General features: G+C 41.9%; 1 protein-coding gene across 6 annotated transcripts in view; it reads left to right on the top strand.

Moving 5' to 3' along the window:
* LRCH2 (leucine rich repeats and calponin homology domain containing 2) overlaps positions 1–18312 on the top strand; it is a 110805-nt gene that overhangs the window by 79644 nt on the left and 12849 nt on the right. For 4 of the 6 annotated variants that reach the window (XM_075008149.1, XM_075008148.1, XM_075008151.1 and 1 more), the window contains 7 exons: positions 103–147; positions 2647–2697; positions 4615–4672; positions 6251–6363; positions 9474–9611; positions 9927–10004; positions 11044–13727. In XM_075008149.1, coding sequence (XP_074864250.1) covers positions 103–147; positions 2647–2697; positions 4615–4672; positions 6251–6363; positions 9474–9611; positions 9927–10004; positions 11044–11163 — 603 coding nt within the window. In that variant the 3' untranslated portion in view covers positions 11164–13727. Of the gene's footprint in view, positions 1–102; positions 148–2646; positions 2698–4614; positions 4673–6250; positions 6364–9473; positions 9612–9926; positions 10005–11043; positions 13729–18312 lie in introns of those variants that run through there. The other 2 variants (XR_012647380.1, XM_075008150.1) reach the window with 2 other exon arrangements.

Genomic DNA, 18312 nt, shown 5'->3' with positions numbered 1-18312 from the left:
GAATAATGCCTATCCAACTGTCAGTCTAACATGGGTTTCATTTGAGACAAATAAAACCCATGTTTCCTTTTTAAAAATCAAATACTTGTTTCTGTTTTGCAGTACAAGTCTTCCAGAAAGAGTTCAAGTGGAAATGAAAATGATGAGGTGAGACATGGTGATGGGGAAAAATATTTCAGAAAACTCATTTATTTATATTAATGTAGCACCTAGGAATTTAGTCATAGGCCAGGGTCATGCTCGGGTTGGTACCCTACAACCATTATAATCTAAGACTAAAACAACAGACAGCAGCTGCATACAGAGAGATGAGAGCCCAAGGAAACAGTGAGACGAAGCATGTGCAGGATTTTTACACTTTTGTACCTGTATAATACTGAACTAGTAATAGAAGAGAGCAAAGATAATATATACACTGCTATGCATATATATACTGTACACAGTCATAGGAACTTTGGATGAAGTGACTGTTCCACAAAAAACCTGTTATATTTCCATAGTATTTTTGCACCATAATGTTTCCATATCATCTTTCAGCATGAAAGGTTATAACTAGGGCTGTCAAGCAATTTATAACACTTCAGTTAATTGTCTTGTTAAACCATAATAGTCTATCATTTATTTAAATATTTTGGATGTTGTCTGCATTTTCAAATATATTCATTTCAATTACAACACAATGCAAAATGTACTGTGCTCACTTTGTATTAATTACAAATTCTTGCACTTGCAAAAAAACCAGAAGAAATATAAATTGTACATCTCTGGTCTCTCATCCTTAGGTCCTGACCAGTCTCAGACAAGGTTAAGTCAGAACAAAGCAGTATGGACTGACACATGTTAATTTTCGTTATCTGGGTCAGATGCCACTAGCAGAAAGCTGACTTTCTTTTTTAGTGGTTTGGGTTCTGTAGTGTCTGCATTAGTGTTATTCTTTTAAGACTTCCAAAAACATGCTCTATGCTTCGTTCTTCTCAGATTTTTGGAAGGCATTTCAGATTCTTAACCCTTTTGTTGGGTAAGGTAGCTATCTTTAGAAATCTCACGTTGGCACCTTCTTTGTTCTTAGTCAAGTCTGCAGGGAAAGTGTTGTTAAAACAAATATCATAGTGTCAGTACAAATACATGGCAGAATTCAGGAAAAAGCTGAGCAAGAGGCCTATAGTTGTCCCCCCAAGCAGTTCAGTCTCAAATTTAATTACACATTTATTAATGAGCATCATCAGATGGCAGCACATCATCTGGAATGGTAGCTGAAGCATGAAGAAGAGGGTTTATGAATAGTTAACATTTCTGGCATGTAAATCCCTTGTAATGCCAGCTGCAAAAGTGCCGCGCAGACACATGGGGTATCTTCCAGGTGACATTGTAAATAAGAACCTGACAGTATTATTTCCTGATAGTATTATTTCCTTTAAATGTGAATAAACGTGTTTGTCTTAGCGATTGACTGAATAAGAAGTAGGGCTGAATGGACAAGTGAGCTCTAAAACTTTACGTTTGTTTTAGAGTGCAGATATGTAACAAAAAAAATTACAGTTGTAAGATGCACTTTAACAATAAAGCTATTTTACTATATTAATTGTACAAGATGAATTGAAAAATCTTGGTTTTGCTTATCATTTTTACAGTGCAAATATCTAATAAAGTATATAAAGTGAGAATTGTACACATTGTATTCAGCATTGTAATGAAATCAATATATTTGAAAATGTAGAAAACATTGAAAATATTTGTTTAAATTGATATTCTTTAACTGTCCAATTAAAATGGCAATTAATCACACTTAATTTTGAGTTAATTTTGTGACTTAACTGCGATTAATTGACGGTCCAAGCTGATACCTAATGTATTCATGCTTAGCATTCCATAGACTGGAATATAGTGAACGTTATTTTTATACTCATTTTTAAAGTAATTTTTTCTCGTCTTTCATTTCTTGTCGGAAATACTTAAACCAAGACCACAGGGAAACCATAATAATGTTCCCAGTTACCTTTCTATTTGCAAGGTCCCAGGTGCTGAAGTAGTCCCCTTTACCTTTTTTTATCTTTAAACAATACGGTAACACACAAAGCAATTCTTTGGCTTATTATAGCAGTAACCAGTTCAGTTCAAGTGTGAATTAATAGATTTATGTGTAACTAAAATCTGGAGAAGAATTGCTCTATAGTGTAGAAAAAGCTGGATGAGAAAGAAAGATCCAGTGACAACTTACATTCCATTTTGTGACCATCTTTAAAGGAAAACTGCACTAGGTCTAATCTTTGACAGCTGAAATAGTATTTCTAGATAAGTGTGCTCTGTAATTTTAAACATTTTACACTTAAGTGAAAAGATTATATTTTCAAATAACATTAGCTTGAAAATGAAATAAATTAAAATGTATTTAATGAATGAATAGACTTACACAATTTCCTGTGAATTGAAGTGTTAAAATGTTTTACAGCAGGACACCATTGTCAAATTGGGGATGTGTGGTGTTTCATTGAGTTTGTCGTCTTCATTTAGTCACTACCACCTTGCCTGACATTTGAGGAAAAAATGTTGCGTGTGTTTTTGTATGCATTTTTCATAACTTCATATTATATCTATTCAAAATCATAATTTCCATTTTATAATTTCATCTCTTCGATTTCTTTGTAGCAAGACAATGATAATACTAATGTGTCTCCACAGTCTCCTGTATCATCTGAGGTACAAATTTGTGTTTTTGTTTTTTCTTTCAGTGAACATTTGCTGTGTGTGCTAGTTTGTTTTTGTTGTGATTCACTGTGTAAAAACATGAAGCTCTTGGACACACCAGAAAAAAATTAATCAATAGGCTATGTTTTGAAAGAGGAATTGAAATATTATACACTTGTACAATAATTTAAAAGTAGAAATCAGTGGGAATCAATGGTAGATTTCTTGTTAATTTCCTTAACTTGTTCTGCATCCACTACCATCAAATCTCTCTCCTTCCCTCATTTTTTAAAGATTGGTATGTAAGAAGGCATATAGGTATGTAAGATCTAGACTGTAAGAAGGAAATAGTGATTAGAATAGTGAAAGCGAGAGCAAGTTTGAAGGCAGCGGATAAGTTCTGGAAAAGCAAAGTGATTAGTTTAGGACCAAAGCTGAGCATCTTGAAAATGTGTGTTCAGCAGCATGTTGTATGGGTATAAATAATAGGTGATTAATGAAAGATTCGCAGAGAAGGATATTGGCATTCAAGAGGAGTTTTTATAGAAAGATCCTGAAAATAGGATGGATGCAGAAGGTCACCAACAAGGAATTATACAGGAAGGTACAGCTGAAAGAGAACCTACTGCAGAAGGTTATACAATGGAAGTTAGAGGTATTTGGGCATATCTGCAGAATGACCGATGAATGAAAAATCAAAACGCTGGTATTTGCACAACGGATAGTTCGAATAGGAGAGGCAGACCCCAGAGAATGGGTAGATGAATTAGTAGATTGGTGTGGAGCTAATCTACAGAAACTAAGTCACTCTGCACTGGACAGGGAAAGATGGAAGGAAATAGTGAGGGAGGCATCAGATACCAATGGGCACTGTGCCCATGGTGGTGGTTGATGTTAATGATATAAAAAAGCAGTATTTATTTTCTGCTTATCTTATTTTAGCTGATGAAAATATCTACTAAAAGGAGAGAAATCAAAGCTGCCGTGTTGAGCAGAGTCCAGATATCTGCAGGCGTAGTACTTCAGAGAGTTTTAAAAACAAATTATAGTTTAGGACCCCATCGAGTCCACAGAGGAGCCAGAGTTGTGAAAGGGCCCTCAGGCTTTCATTGCCACAGTCGTGACCATCTTATGCCTCTCTACCCTGGCAGTGTGATTCTCAAACTATTTCAGGGCTAAGACGGAAAGTGCTTTGTGGCCTGGCCATGGTGTTTGCCTGGCTGTCAACTGCGTTACAGTACTGCCTTGAGAAGAAATGTGATGAAGCCAAAGGTTTCCACTCACTGTCAGATAGTGGTCATGGGTGTGGAATGAAAAAGGAGTCTCCTGTGCACAGTGGAAGATTCCAAGGACAGCATGGATCTGACGCACATCAGGGGATTTTGAGGAGTAAAGGGACTTCGAAGTTGCCCGGGCACTTTGAAGTACCAGCAGGCGAGCTGGCACTTCAGAGTTGCTGGGGTGGGGCGGGAATTTGCTTAATGAAGTGCTGCGTATGCATCGCAGCATGTCATTAATAAACTCCCAACTCCCTACTTATCATCCTCCCTATGAAGTAAGGAGGTAGTGTAGAGACACCCTTATAGTGTTCACAGTTACCTTGTAAATGTGACCATGTGGAGGCTTGCACTGGTTTAAACTGATTTAAAAACAGATTTGAGTTAAACTTGTGCCACTTTTGTGCTTAGAAGAGGTGTATGTCTTTCTTTCATCTCTGGCTGGTGAGACTTCATTTGCTGCTTTCTTATTATATCTTCCCTACCCTTACAGTTTTTCAGTGTAGTTAAAGTAGGGTTCCTGTTTTGTAAATAGGATCAAAATGAACATTGTCATGGAAACAAAAGGTTAGGGTATGAAAACTTTTTCTAAAATGTCATCAAAATTTGAAGAAAATTGCAGAAAACTGGATATATCCTCTCTCTTTAACAGGATTATGAAAGGGCAGATGGTAACTCTCATGCACCATTTGGTCTAAAACCTAGATCAGGTAAGATGGTCTCTGATAAAGTTATGGCACATCAAATGTTGCTTCCTACACGGGACTGAAGATTAAACAGAATAATTGTGATAGTGGGACTCTGGAACAAACTCAAGGGGAGAGACCACTGCAGAGTACAGTGTCCACACTTGACCTATGCCAAATACACAGCTTGAAGAGTCATAGTTAGCTGATCTGAGAAGCTCAGAACTACATGCTGCCTAAATTGCAGTCATTTGCTACATGGATTTCTAGAGTGCTGACCAGATACTGAATTTGTATCTGCATCTGATTTGCAAACCTGGTCTAAACAGCCACATCTGCAGATGCAGATATCCATGAAATACAAAATAGATGTCTGTGGATATGTGGGGCTCTGTTGATTTCTCTTTTGTGTCTTTGGCCACCCTCTGCAGGGAGGAAGACAGTGCAGAACTGCCACTGGCAGTCAAGGTCTTGAAAGCTTCACAGAGAGACAGGCTATTGTCAATTGCCAGAAATCATTCAACTTAGCACACTTAGACTACCATGTCCTTTCCACTTCCAGACAATAGCTAACTCCCCTCAAAAATTGTATTGTATTTGAAACAGACCTCAATTTTCTGAAGTCTAGGAAGCAAGTATACAAATATTTGTAGTTAGTGCTTTTTCTGAGGCTTATGTCAGTCTTATGCAGGTTTGTATTAAGCATTTGAAGTATAGTTGAGAGATGCCACCTTGGCCAAACAATGAGGAATTTCATGTGAACATCTCAGAATTCTTGAGCTCATTAGGAAAACCTTGCTTTGTTTCTTTATCGTGTGGATTCAGGTCAACCTTCTGCTCTCTTAACACTCAGTATCAAAAGGCATCCTTCAACTGGGCATTAATTGTGTTTTTGAATAGTTCATTCTCTTAATCTACTGTGTTTTATAAAGAGAGTTCCACCTTTTAAGAAGTCTGAGACATGAGTGTGTTAGTCTGTGGCTTCACCAAAAAAAAGTAGTTCTGTAACACCTTAAAGACTAACATATTTATTTATTAGGCAATGAGTTTTCATGGGGGAGCCCCACTTCATCAGATTTGTAGCAAAAATGAGAATCCAGCATTTATACAGCAGGGGTTGGAGGAGAGAAGATGACGGGGGAATGGAAGAGGGGGCAGGGGAGTTACCTAGTTTTAAATACTTATTTTAATAATTTATGTTTATAAATTCAAGGAGTTTGTTCCATAGAAGTTCTATCCCAGGATACAGTTAAAAGCTGTAGAAAGAGAGATTTTCAAACATGAGTATGGTATATGCTTGTAAAAATAAAAGTATAGTAATTTACTTCGGCAGATTTGCTACCTACCTGCTTTCCAGGAGCAAATGCAGCCCATTTGAAGGAAAAGCCAATGTGCTTAGCTCTGAAAATATTACACCTAAACACTTCATGTTGCTGCTAGCCCATTGAGCCTTATGTTTTTGTAGTCACTTTATAGCATTGAAACATACTTGGTCCACTTAACAGATCAAGAATTATGATTTTCTCTCTTGTCTTTACTGATTTATATTTTTTCCATGGTGGTGATGTTTCAAGTATGACAATTATGTTTGTTTTATCGCAGCTTTCAGCCGTTCCTCTCGCCAGGATTATGGAGCAGCGGACCCTGGATTTACAATGAGAAGGAAAATGGAGCATTTAAGGGAAGAAAGGGAACAAATAAGACAGCTTCGCAATGTACGTGTCTGTGCTTACTTTGTCTTTGCATGACCAGCACATACTTGTTCTGATGAAAACCTTTTCTGCATGCCTCAGGGACTGCAGACTGCCATGCAAGGGTGTTAACTGCAGTGTTGTGACTCCACCTGAGGAGTTTGTAGGTAACAGATCTCTTCTGCCTAGACAGCAGAAGGCTGGCGGTGAGGTTACAGAGAAAGGGATGCATTTGGGATCAGTGTTCCCTCTATTCTTTTCCCATCCAGGGCAGGGTAATTTTTTTATGTGCACTAGGGCATGTGCAGATACATGTCACTAATAGAAACACACGCTGCCCTCTGTGGGTGGTTGTCAGCACTCTGCTAATCAGCTGGGCAGCATCTGAGTCTCTTCTGGATAGCTGCCCAAGTGCTCACCTTACAGGAGCGCTGGTTGGGATGTCCCCTCTACCATGTCAGTATGGGCAATACATTCGGCCCCTGAGAGGCAAATAGTGCAAGAACATGGCACAAGGAGAATGATGCCCACCACTTGACTAGTAAGCTGCGCATTCCGATGTATATTGGAATAGTTGGCCCTGGGTTTTGACTCCTCACTGAATAATAAACATACTTTGGGGGTGGGACTTTTGCAGAAAAGTGTGTGCCTTGTTGGATCTAAATTTCACTGTTTTGAAGAAGTATTTTATTATATGGCTCTATTCTGACAATAAAGTTTAACTCTTTTTATGCAGCTACTAAACAGTGGCTAGACAGCACTGAAACTTAGAACAGTCTGTTCTTCTTGATGTAGAGTTACGTTTTTAATTTTTTTCTGTTTCCGGGCTGCACATCACCAGAGGCTTAACATGTCTAAAGGACAAACAGTGTACACAGATTTCAGTTAAACACTGAGGGTGTGTCTACATGGGCACAAATCTTCGAAATAGCCATGTTAATGGCCATTTCGGAGATGACTAATGAGGCGCTGAATTGGAAATGTCCTAATGCTAATGAGGCGCTGAATATTCAATTCAGCGCCTCATTAGTCATCTTCAAAATGTGGCTTTTTTGAAGATTTGTGCCCGTGTAGACACAGCCCAAATCTATATCCTACATAGTAATACAATAGCTCCTTCATCTTCTGCTGTAGTAGCAGTTTGCTCATGCCCAGTTACCCTGTTTAGAAGAAACACTGCTCCTAAAATAAAAGCAAAAAAGCAGTCAAGTAGCACTTCATAGACTAACAAAAGAATTTATCTGGTGAGCTTTCATGGGAGAGACCCACTTCTTCAGACCATAGCCAGACCAGAACAGACTCAATATTTAAGGCACAGAGAGCCAAAACCATTAATCAAGGTGAACAAATCAGAAAAAAAATGATCAAGGTGAGCAAATCAGAGAGTAGAGGAACAGAAGGGAGGGTGGGGAAAGTCAAGAATTAGATTAAGCCAGGTATGCAGATGAGCCCCTGTAGTGACCAAGAAAATTCCCATCCCGATTCAAACAACGTGTTAATGCGTCAAATTTGAATATAAAAGAGAGTTCAGCATCCTCTCTTTCAAGAGTGTTGGGAAAATTCCTCTTCAGTAACACGCAAACTCTTAAGTCATTAACAGAATGGCCCACTCCGTTAAAATGCTGGCTAACAGGTTTGTGGATCAGGAGTGTTTTTGTGTCTGTTTTGTGCCCATTAACTCTTTGTTTGAGACAGTTTGAAGTCTGTCCAATATACAAAGCATCTGGGCGTTGTTGGCACATGATGGCATATATGATGTTAGTAGAGGAGCATGAGAATGTGCTCATGACCCTGTGAATAACCTAGTTAGGTCCAGTGATGGTATCTCCAGAGAAGATATGTGGACAAAGCTGGCAGTGGGCTTTGTTGCAAGGAAGAGTTCCAGGACTGTTGTTCCTGTGGTATGCACTGTGGCTGTTGGTGAGAATCCTCATAAGGTTGGGAGGTGATCTGTAGGAGAACACAGGCCTGTCACCTAGGGCCTTCTGGAGTGTGGCATCCTGATTAAGGATAGGTTGTAGGTCTTTGATAATTCGTTGCAGTGGTTTGAGTTGGGGGCTGTAGGTGATGAGCAGTGGTGTTCTGTTCTTGGCTTTTTTGGGCCTATCTTGGCGTAGCTGGTCTCTGGGTATTCATCTGGCCCTGTCGATACGTTTTTTATTTCTCCTGGTGGGTAATTCAGGTTTATGGATGTTTGGTAGAGATCTTGTAGTTTTTGGTCTCTGTCAGCAGGATCAGAGCAAGTGTGATTGTACCTAAGGGCTTGACTGCAAACCATGGATCTAGTTATGTGTGCAGGATGGAAGCTAGAAGCGTGTAGGTAAGTATAGCGATCAGTGGGTTTCCGGTACAGTGTGGTACCGATCAGGCCATCCTTGATTTGCACTGTAGTGTCCAGGAAATGTATCTCTTGCGTGGAGTAATCGAGGCATAAGTTGATGGTGGGGTGCAGATTGTGAAAGTCTCTGTGGAATTCTTCTGGAGTCTCTATACCATGGGTCCAAATCAGTCTGCAAAACGCTCCTAAAATGCTTAATCTGTGTGCTTCCTGTCTCTTTCTCCATAAAGGCTTGTAGCTTGGTTGGTGAAAAGCATTTCCTCCTTCCCCCAGTTCTCTTGCTACACAAATCTAGATACTTTTGTCGTCCCCCCACCCCACCTGCTCATCTGTCTCTTGTTGGGTGGGTGATACCGCAACCCCCTAGAACAGAAGAAGAAAAAAAAAAACTTGCCTCCCATGTGTAGCTTGTATCAAACCCATAGCCTCCATAGGTGCGCTAGTTGATGCATTTTAACTTGCTATTTCTACCTACAAATAGTTCACCTTCAGAGATTTATATGAGCCTTGTTAGGAGCAGTAGGTGTGTTTTCAGATCTGATCTGCACATGTGCATGAAGCACCATGGTGGCAGCTGTATGGGTTGCTACCTCAATATATCCCTTGAACACAGTCTCATCATTAAACACTGAGCTGACGAAAAGTAGGTTAATTATGCAAAGAATATTTGTATCCAGTAGCATAACAGTTTAGGCTTCGTATTTCCATTTTATAATTTATAGATTATTGGATATTAAAGCAGAAGTTCCTCAACAGTGAGAATATCTTTGCTATGGACTTCTCTTCTACTTTACAGAATCTTGAATCAAAGTTAAAAGTAATTTTGCCAGATGACATTGGAGCAGCTTTGATGGATGGGGTTGTTCTTTGCCATTTAGCCAATCACATACGGCCACGCTCTGTTTCAAGTATTCATGTACCATCACCAGCAGTGGTGAGTCTGTTACTTCATTTTTATTCTACCTGAAGTGAAAGAAAGCTGTTGGAATTCTACTGTAGAAAATTGTGAATTCTGTTCCCCCTATTAAATGGCTATAATATCAATTTTCATTTGTTTCAGGATGCAATAAACAAGTGTTTGATGCTATAATAAGGTTTAAGAGATTAGCAGATTAACATGTGCCAAGTCCTTACAAAATTAGTTTTGTAACTTTGCTTATTTTCTAATACAAATGTATTGAATTTGCATCATAATTATAAAGTCTTTTTCATAAATGCGTAACAAAGATCTAACACCCTATCTTTACAGCCTAAACTCAGTATGGCAAAGTGCAGAAGAAATGTTGAAAACTTTCTTGATGCTTGTAAGAAATTGGGCGTGCCACAGGTATACCAATCACTTCATTGATTAATATACTTCATAATCCCAGATAGACTGTGTCAGCATTTACTCTTCTGGGTTATCTAGAGCACCTTGTGGTTACCTTGTGATCTGCAAAATCCCATTTCTTCTAGTCCAAGATCTTTTCTAAGGAGATATTGCCAGTCATGCCAAAGTGTGGCACTAATATTCTGCCTAGGAAAGATCTTGAACTAGAATGAAAGGGATATTGCAGAACTATGTGGAAGAATTTTGCATGGCAGTTAAGTGCACTAGCTTATCTCTAATCCAAGTTCCTAGTTCCTCACTTTCCTATTACCCATTTTCATTTTTCTGCCCCCTTCATTCCAGGAAAAATTAAGGGCCAAATTTTCATCTCTGCATAACGGAACAAGAAACTCCATGAATTTGTATGTGCAGTAGCCACGTGACTCTTCTGCCAGTGGCTGTTGAAACTCCACATCAATAGAACAGGAAGGTGGTATAACACTGAAACCATAGCCCTTTGCCTTTGCATCATTAGTGCTCTCATCCTTTCTGTCAGCACAAGTCTTGCAGAAGTCATATTCCCAATGGCTTTCCTGCAGGCTGCTACCCATGACTCCAGTTTGGTAGAGATGTGGTTCATGTTGAGTGTAATGCTTATAAGAGAATTCCTAAATGGGTGGGCAGTGATTCATTCTTGAATTTCCACCCACCAGAAGATTGTAATCTTCACAGAGAGTTTGTAGTGGAGCTTAATACAAATGTGCTCTAGCTTTTGTCTTGCTCCAGTTTATGACGTTTTTATATTTCTGCGTATTTTTTTCCACACTGCAGTTATCAGATCTTAGGTGATATAGAATTAACTTCTGAACACCTTGTCACACTTAAAATATTGCTGTAGAGATAGAAGCATGTGCAAACTTATTGATCAGAGAAGATTTCTACACGGATTTTGAATTAGACCTAGTGAGTTGAGTGATGAAGTCTTCTAAAAGTACTCTCTTTGTCCAAGTAGTGCAGAATGATTGAAACATGATGCATATACTATTTTATTTTTCAGGAAAGGCTTTGTCTGCCTCATCACATTTTGGAGGAAAGGGGTCTAGTGAAAGTTGGTCTTACAGTTCAGGCTCTGCTTGAACTACCTTCATCTAAAGCGTCCCAGCTTTCTTCTGTGTAACGTGACTTTTGGAAATCAGACAACTTTACTATTGCTCTGTTGATTTAGGTTACTGCCAAGTAATTCACCTTCCTGAATGGGAACATCCAAGCCATCAGAAGTAGTTTCTGCTCACATACTTTAGACATACCCTTATTATGGAGGGATACATAAAACTTTGATTTCAAACTGACAGTTACCCAAATATACAGTTGTACTGATGTTTGAAAACTTGGACACACAAGAGATTTTAACAGCATCAGATTCTCTGTTCAGGTAATACAAGTTCTGAGTTTCCCATTAATATTTCATGACAGTATTTTTAAAAGCTGGATATTTTTAACTATGTTGAAAAGGCTGTTTTGTTTTATAAAGAATAACACGAACACCGAACAAAGCCCTAGTATAAAAACTTCGTCAGTCTTTTAGTTTGTGTACAGATGAAAGAGAAACCTAGCTACACTATGATGGTGAAAATCTGAGTGACAAATCATCGAATCCATTTTTGTTTCATGTAACTCTATATTTGAGTTTATTTTCTTGCACTTCTGACTATAATTTATACACTTCTAACATCTCCAGTATTTAGTTGGATGTATGGTAATTACACAATATTATATAGTAAAAGGTTTTTTTTCTGATCTTCTAAATTTGTGCCAAACTATTTTTCAGTTGTACTGTATGTAGACTGTTTACATGTGAAGTGCCTGTGTAATTGATGACTCTTGATAGTCTTAAACATTTTTGCAATTTCTTTATCTGAAATAGATGCAATGGGAATTTTAAAAGATTTTAATAGCTTTTTGTAAGGTCAGTAATATGTGAAGATTTAAATGATGCTTCACATTTTGGTGTTAGCTGTTTTAAGTTGCACAATTTTTTATGTTGTCTAATGATTTTAAAATATTGTAAATACATGTTATTTATGCTATTTAATTTTAATAATGTCCAATCACTTCACTTTTAATGTATTGTTAACAAAAATTGTCACTTTGAGTTATTTTCCTTGCTTGGGAGACAAACGATGCCCATAGTTAAATAAGCGTATGGACTAATGACACACACGTAATAATCATTAAGGATGTTTTGATAAAGCTCCCAAAATCTCAGGTTTATGCTGTGACTTTCAGGATTTTACATCATGTTGTTCCATTAGATTTTGACAATAGCAGAAATCACCACAAGTTAGTTTACAAAAAATTGAGACTAGGGATCCTTATATTTTTTTCAGTGTTTACAGGTTTGTTGAAGGACTTATTTTGGAAATAACTGTCTTCATGACTTACCACATAATCACTTTGAATCAATGCTTCTCATTTGCACCAGTGTTGCCAATTAGTAACAGTTAACTCTGTGCTGAGAATATCAAACTTCAGGGGGAAAATGTAAAAAGAAAAATCCCTACAATAGAAGCTTTCACAAACTTAGCTGGGTTTAAGTACTCACTTGTTTCTACATCTTTACTGAGTGATATTTGCCCACAATGTTATGAAAACTTTTAGAATCATGGATAGTTGACTCCCTTTCTATCAGTTGTTCTGTCTTTTTTCATTCCTCCCAAACAAACAAATTTACCTTCAAAGTAAATGTGACTCAATCAAAATAGTTGTTTCTGGGTATACGTCAGATGTATTTTTAGATAATGTTACGCTAGACCAAGGGATAAAACTTTTTGTGCCAGATGTAAAAAAACAGTAAGTTGTACTCTTTTGCCGGTTGACCTAAAGCAATGACATTTAATTTGGCTAAGTAATGAGGAAGAAAATGATTTATTCCTTTTTTGCTCTCTTTAATGCTTTAATTAAAGCAGCTGTGTGGAAAAATAAAAATCCTGATGGCTCAAAGATTTCTAAGATACAATTATTTTAATGTTCTTTAACTAAAGACCCATTAAAATAAGTAGTTTCATCTATCTTTCCTCTAAATCATCTTTTTATTGTTTAGCTTAATTCATACTCATAGGAGCACTACATTTTAAAACAGAATGGGTAAATGTATTCATTTCTCATACATGAAATATCAGGGAAAAATAATTTTTAGTTGAGATTAAAATGAGCAAGCCCATCTATTTCAATAAGCAGATTTTGGTTATTTTTGCTGTATTTTAATAGTTGAAGAATTACCTGATCATTCAAAAAGAGGAAGAAGTTCTCTATATTAACAACTCTGCTCTTACATTTTTATACATACCCTGATGACTACAGAAATGGCATTTCCTGTTCCAGTAGTTGTTCACCATAGATTTGCTAGTGGGAAAGGCCTTAAATTTAGTTTCAGACTTGTCTAATCACAGTTCAAGTTGGATAATGAAAGCATTTTTGGACTGTTTAATTACATTCACCACCCCGAATGACATTTCAGGTTTCTGGATGAAATCAGGTTCCCTTTTTAAATACAGCACAGTCTTCCCTTTAAGACTACTTCTAGTCACTTTGTTTTGGTTGATCCCTTATGAAGTATTGTAATATGTCAAGAGAAGATAATGTTTTAAATCAGATTATAAACACTAAGTAGTCCAGCTGTCGACCTAGTACACTAGTTACACTTTTTGTATAAAATGCTAGCAGTTTTTTCTAAAGAGCTTAAAATAGTTTGAGATTTAAAATAAACTGTTCTTCCTGGGGTGTCCCCGTGGGTACTCCACGATAGGTGTGTCAGGCTCGCCCTGGCGCCGCAGATCGGATCTTTCCAGCAGTTTCTGCCGGACCGCGCATGTGCCGGTGCGCCGCTCCGTTGCACGCTCCCGGCCACGTGTGCGATCCGGTCCCCGCCAGTTCCTTCTTAACCGCCATCGGCTGCAGACGGAATCCACTCAGGCTGTGGCCAGAGTCAGCGTATTTAATGTTTTAACTGTTTTTAGAGTTTCTTTTCAGTCTTTCAGTTTTTAAGTTAGCTTGTTATTTTTCTTATTGCAAAAAAAAAAAAAAGTATATAAAAGCCTTAGTAACAAGAGGAGCAGCGGAGGCACGGGGACGTAAGGCCATTAGGCCTCCTGCTGTGGCAGGCTGGGTCCGAGAGGGGAACACGCACAGAAAAGGTGCTAAGAACCCTATTAACAACTCAAAGACTCACCGCAATGTCCTCTTCAGGATTCAAGAAGTGTGAGTCATGCCGCGAAGCTATGCCGGCCTCTGATGGGCACAGTCAGTGTATTAGGTGCCTGGGGGAATCTCACGTCACCCAAAAATGCTCCTTCTGCGCAAAGCTCACAGCTAGAGCAAGGAAGGACAGAGAAATGTGGCTAAAAATGCTGCTCTTTGACAAGGCCCTCCAGCCAGACGTGCCGGAGCGGCCCCAACAAGAGGGGCCCGCAGGGGACCATAAAAGGAAGGCGGCTTCCCTCACCCCATCAGTGCAGAAACGGAGGAAAATCTCGCCAACCCAATCCCTGCCGGCAGCCACGGTGAGCAGGACGGGTGCAGCACATAGCCCCCAGCCGCAATCACAAACGAGCGGCGGCAGCGTGGAAGCGCACGTGGCAGAGGCTGAGCCTCCAATAATCAAACAGCCAGCCCGCACCGCGGGCAGAGCGGCGGCCAGGCAAGCGCCGGAACCGGCAGCACCGCACCTAGCGGCACAGACCCCCGGGGCGCCGATGGTGCAGAGCTCGCAGGCACGCGGCCTGCAAGCGCCGGGGGCGACCACCTGCGCGGCACCGCAGCGAAGCGTGCTGAGTGCGGCACCGACAGCGGGGCCGAGATCGCTGGCGCGGAAAGGGGTGGAGACAGCCCCACAGGGGAGGGGAAAGGCAGCAGAGAAAACCTGGCACCACAGCTCTTCTCCAGACAGGGCTGCAGGGCTGCTCTCTCTAAGCCCTCCCCTTATGCTGCGAACTCCAACAAGGATGCAGGGGTCTCCCCCAGTCTACCCTGAGCCTCCCTCCCCGTTCCTCCAGCCAGCCTCACCATGGCTCGGGCCACCCTCGCCTTTTCTGGGATTTGACCCCCTGGAGTACTATCACAAATCAGTCTCACCATTGTCTCAATCACCCAGGCGATCTCGCTCTCCCCAGACGCCGGGGGTATGCACCTCGAGAGTGGTCCAGGTCTCCACCCCAGGAACCGTGCCCGTGTTGCCATGGTCGCCCCTATCATGCCGGGGCATAGATACCATAGGCATACCCCTAGGGACAGGTCCCCTCACATGGTTCACTATCCCCGAGGGCAATCGCGGACGGGGACGGAAACGCAAATGTCTCAGGGGGAGTTTATTCTGGAACCCCGAGATTTCCCCTCTCAAGCCTCCAGCGAGAAGATGTATCACCGTCAACAGGACCCAGAGGGATCCAGAGAGGCTTACCCTAGTGGTTCCTCTCTATCCTCCCCCGACGAGGCTACGGCACCAGGGGACGTCCACCCCCCGGACGATCTCAAACAGTTCCAAGAGCTGTTTAAAAGGGTGGCCTTTACGCAAGGCATCCAAACAGCAGAGGTGCAGGCGAAGCACCATAAGCTCCTCAAAAACTTGAGACCTCCAGCCTCTTCCAAAATAGCTATTCCGCTCGACGAAGCAATTATGGAGTCCGCTACCACAATATGGCAGACCCCTGCGTCTGCTCCGCCTATAAACAAGAGAGCGGATAAGAAATACTTCGTCCCGGCAAAAGGCATGGAGTTCCTGTTCAGTCACCCACAACCAAATTCTCTGGTGGTAGAATCGTCTCAACAGAGGTCGAAAACTTCTCAGTACAAAACAGGGGGAACGGACAAAGATCCCAAGAAGCTGGAGTTATTCGGCAGAAAGGTCTACTCCTCCTCTACCCTACTGTTGAGAATGGCAAATTATGCAGCACATTTAGCGAACCATAACTTTGACAATTACTCCAGGCTGACTTCCCTCATGGACTCGCTTCCAGAGGATAAGAAGCCGGTGCTGAAGGCCATCGTGCAGGAAGGCTACGCAGCCTGGAGGACAGGAGTTCAGATCACCCTGGACGTAACAGATACAGCGGCACGCTCAACAGCTACGGCAGTGGTCATGCGCAGGGAATCCTGGCTTCAGACATCGGGTATCCCGAGGGATCTGCAGGCGAAGATCATTGATCTCCCCTTTGACACACAGAAGTTGTTTGCTGAATCAACTGATTAGGTCCTTCATTCCAGTAAGGACTCAAGGGCTACTCTCAGAACCTTGGGGATTTATACCCCTCCATACAGGAAGAAAAAGTATTACCCTCAGCAAAGACGATACCCATATCAACCCCAGCATGCTCACTACCAAAGGGGCTACAAGCAAGGGCGGCATCAACAGTACAGAACTCCCAGGCGACGTTCCCAACAGAGCTGTGCCTCCTCGGGGCAGGGCCAAAGGCAACAAGTTTGACGGACAGATCGAGGGCTGCACTATCACTGCCATCGCGCAATGTCATCCAAAGCTAATGTTCCATCATCGCCTCCGACCATTCTACTCCCAGTGGCAAAAGATCACCACAGACAAATGGGTACTGGAGATCATAGCCATGGGTTACGCGATCCCCTTCCAGTCGCTCCCACCGCCACGACCTCCACCCAGGCCCCATCTAAAGGACGCCTCCCACGAAGCAAGACTCAAGCAGGAGGTGGACCATCTTATGCTTATAGGGGCAGTGGAAAGAGTGCCGGAGCAACTCCAAGGGAAAGGGTTCTATTCAAGATACTTCCTTACAGAGAAGAAAACAGGAGGCTGGAGGCCCATCCTAGATCTTCGAGGCCTCAATCGGTACTTGCGCAAACAACGCTTTCGGATGATCACAGTCGCCTCTATACTTATGGCACTGGACGATGGAGATTGGTTCGCAGCCCTCGACTTACAAGACGCGTATTTCCATATAACAATCCACCTGGCTCACAGACGTTTTCTGCGATTTATGGTCGGCAAAGAACATTTCCAATACAAGGTTCTGCCGTTCGGCCTCTCCTCGGCCCCCAGAGTATTTACCAAGACCCTGGCAGTGGTGTCAGCCTACCTGCACAGACAGGGGGTGTTTATATTCCCATATCTGGACGACTGCCTACTGAAAGGGGCTTCGAAGGAAGAGGTACTACGCATGATACGCGTTACAGTAGACACGTTCTCTTCACTGGGCCTGGTCATCAACCTGGCGAAGTCAAAGACTGACCCCACACAGGACATAGAGTTCATAGGGGCACGCATAAACTCCATCACAGCAAGGGTTTATCTACTAGATGCCCGCTTTCGCGCCATTGGTTCCCTCGTACAAGTCATCACCTTCAGCCCCACGGTGCCGGTTCTAACATGCTTACAACTGCTAGGCCATATGGCAGCAGCAACGTTCGTAGTACAGAACGCCAGATTGCATATGCGCAGCATGCATCACTGGCTGGCAAGCGTCTACAAACCAGCAGCACACACCGTCCACAGGGTGGTGTCGCCCACGACAGAGGTGTGCAGATCCCTGCAATGGTGGGTGAACCCCAAGAACATGCTAACAGGGGTACCCTTTCATCAACCACAAATATCTATCTTTCTCACCACCGACGCCTCCCACATAGGGTGGGGAGCACACATGGGCGAAAAGGTGATGCAGGGACTGTGGTCCCCCACGGAACAGTCGCTGCACATAAATATACTGGAGCTCAGAGCAGTGTTCAACGCCTGCAAACACTTTCGAGACCATATACAAGGCAAAGTAGTCGGGATCAATACAGACAATACCTCCACCATGTTTTATATAAATCGACAAGGAGGAGCTCGGTCCTGTGCCTTATGGGCGGAAGCAGTCCGCCTGTGGAACTGGTGCATCGCCAACAATATAACTTTGAAAGCCTCATATTTACCAGGTGTTCACAACGTGCAGGCAGACCAGTTGAGCAGGCACTTCGCACTCACACACGAGTGGCAGATCCGTTCCAATCTGCTACGACCGATTTTTCATGCATGGGGGTTTCCCCAGATACACCTGTTTGCCACTCATCGCAACAAGAAGTGCCCACAATACTGCTCCAGGGCAGGACTGGGACGGGGGTCCCTGGGGGACGCATTCGCGATCTCGTGGAAGGGCCCCCTGCTCTACGCATTTCCTCCCACAGTGCTCATCCACAAGGTCTTGCAGAAAGCCAGGAGAGAGAGAGCCTGCATGATCCTAGTAGTCCCAACTTGGGATCGACAGCAATGGTTCCCCTTACTCCTGCGCATGTTGGACCGCCCACCGATGCCCCTTCCGGTGACGCT

This window comes from Carettochelys insculpta, chromosome 13 (genome assembly GCF_033958435.1).
Source record: "Carettochelys insculpta isolate YL-2023 chromosome 13, ASM3395843v1, whole genome shotgun sequence".
NCBI classification, from domain to species: domain Eukaryota; kingdom Metazoa; phylum Chordata; order Testudines; family Carettochelyidae; genus Carettochelys; species Carettochelys insculpta.
Note: the sequence above shows the minus strand (reverse complement) of the source record. Positions and strands in the feature narration are given on the sequence as shown.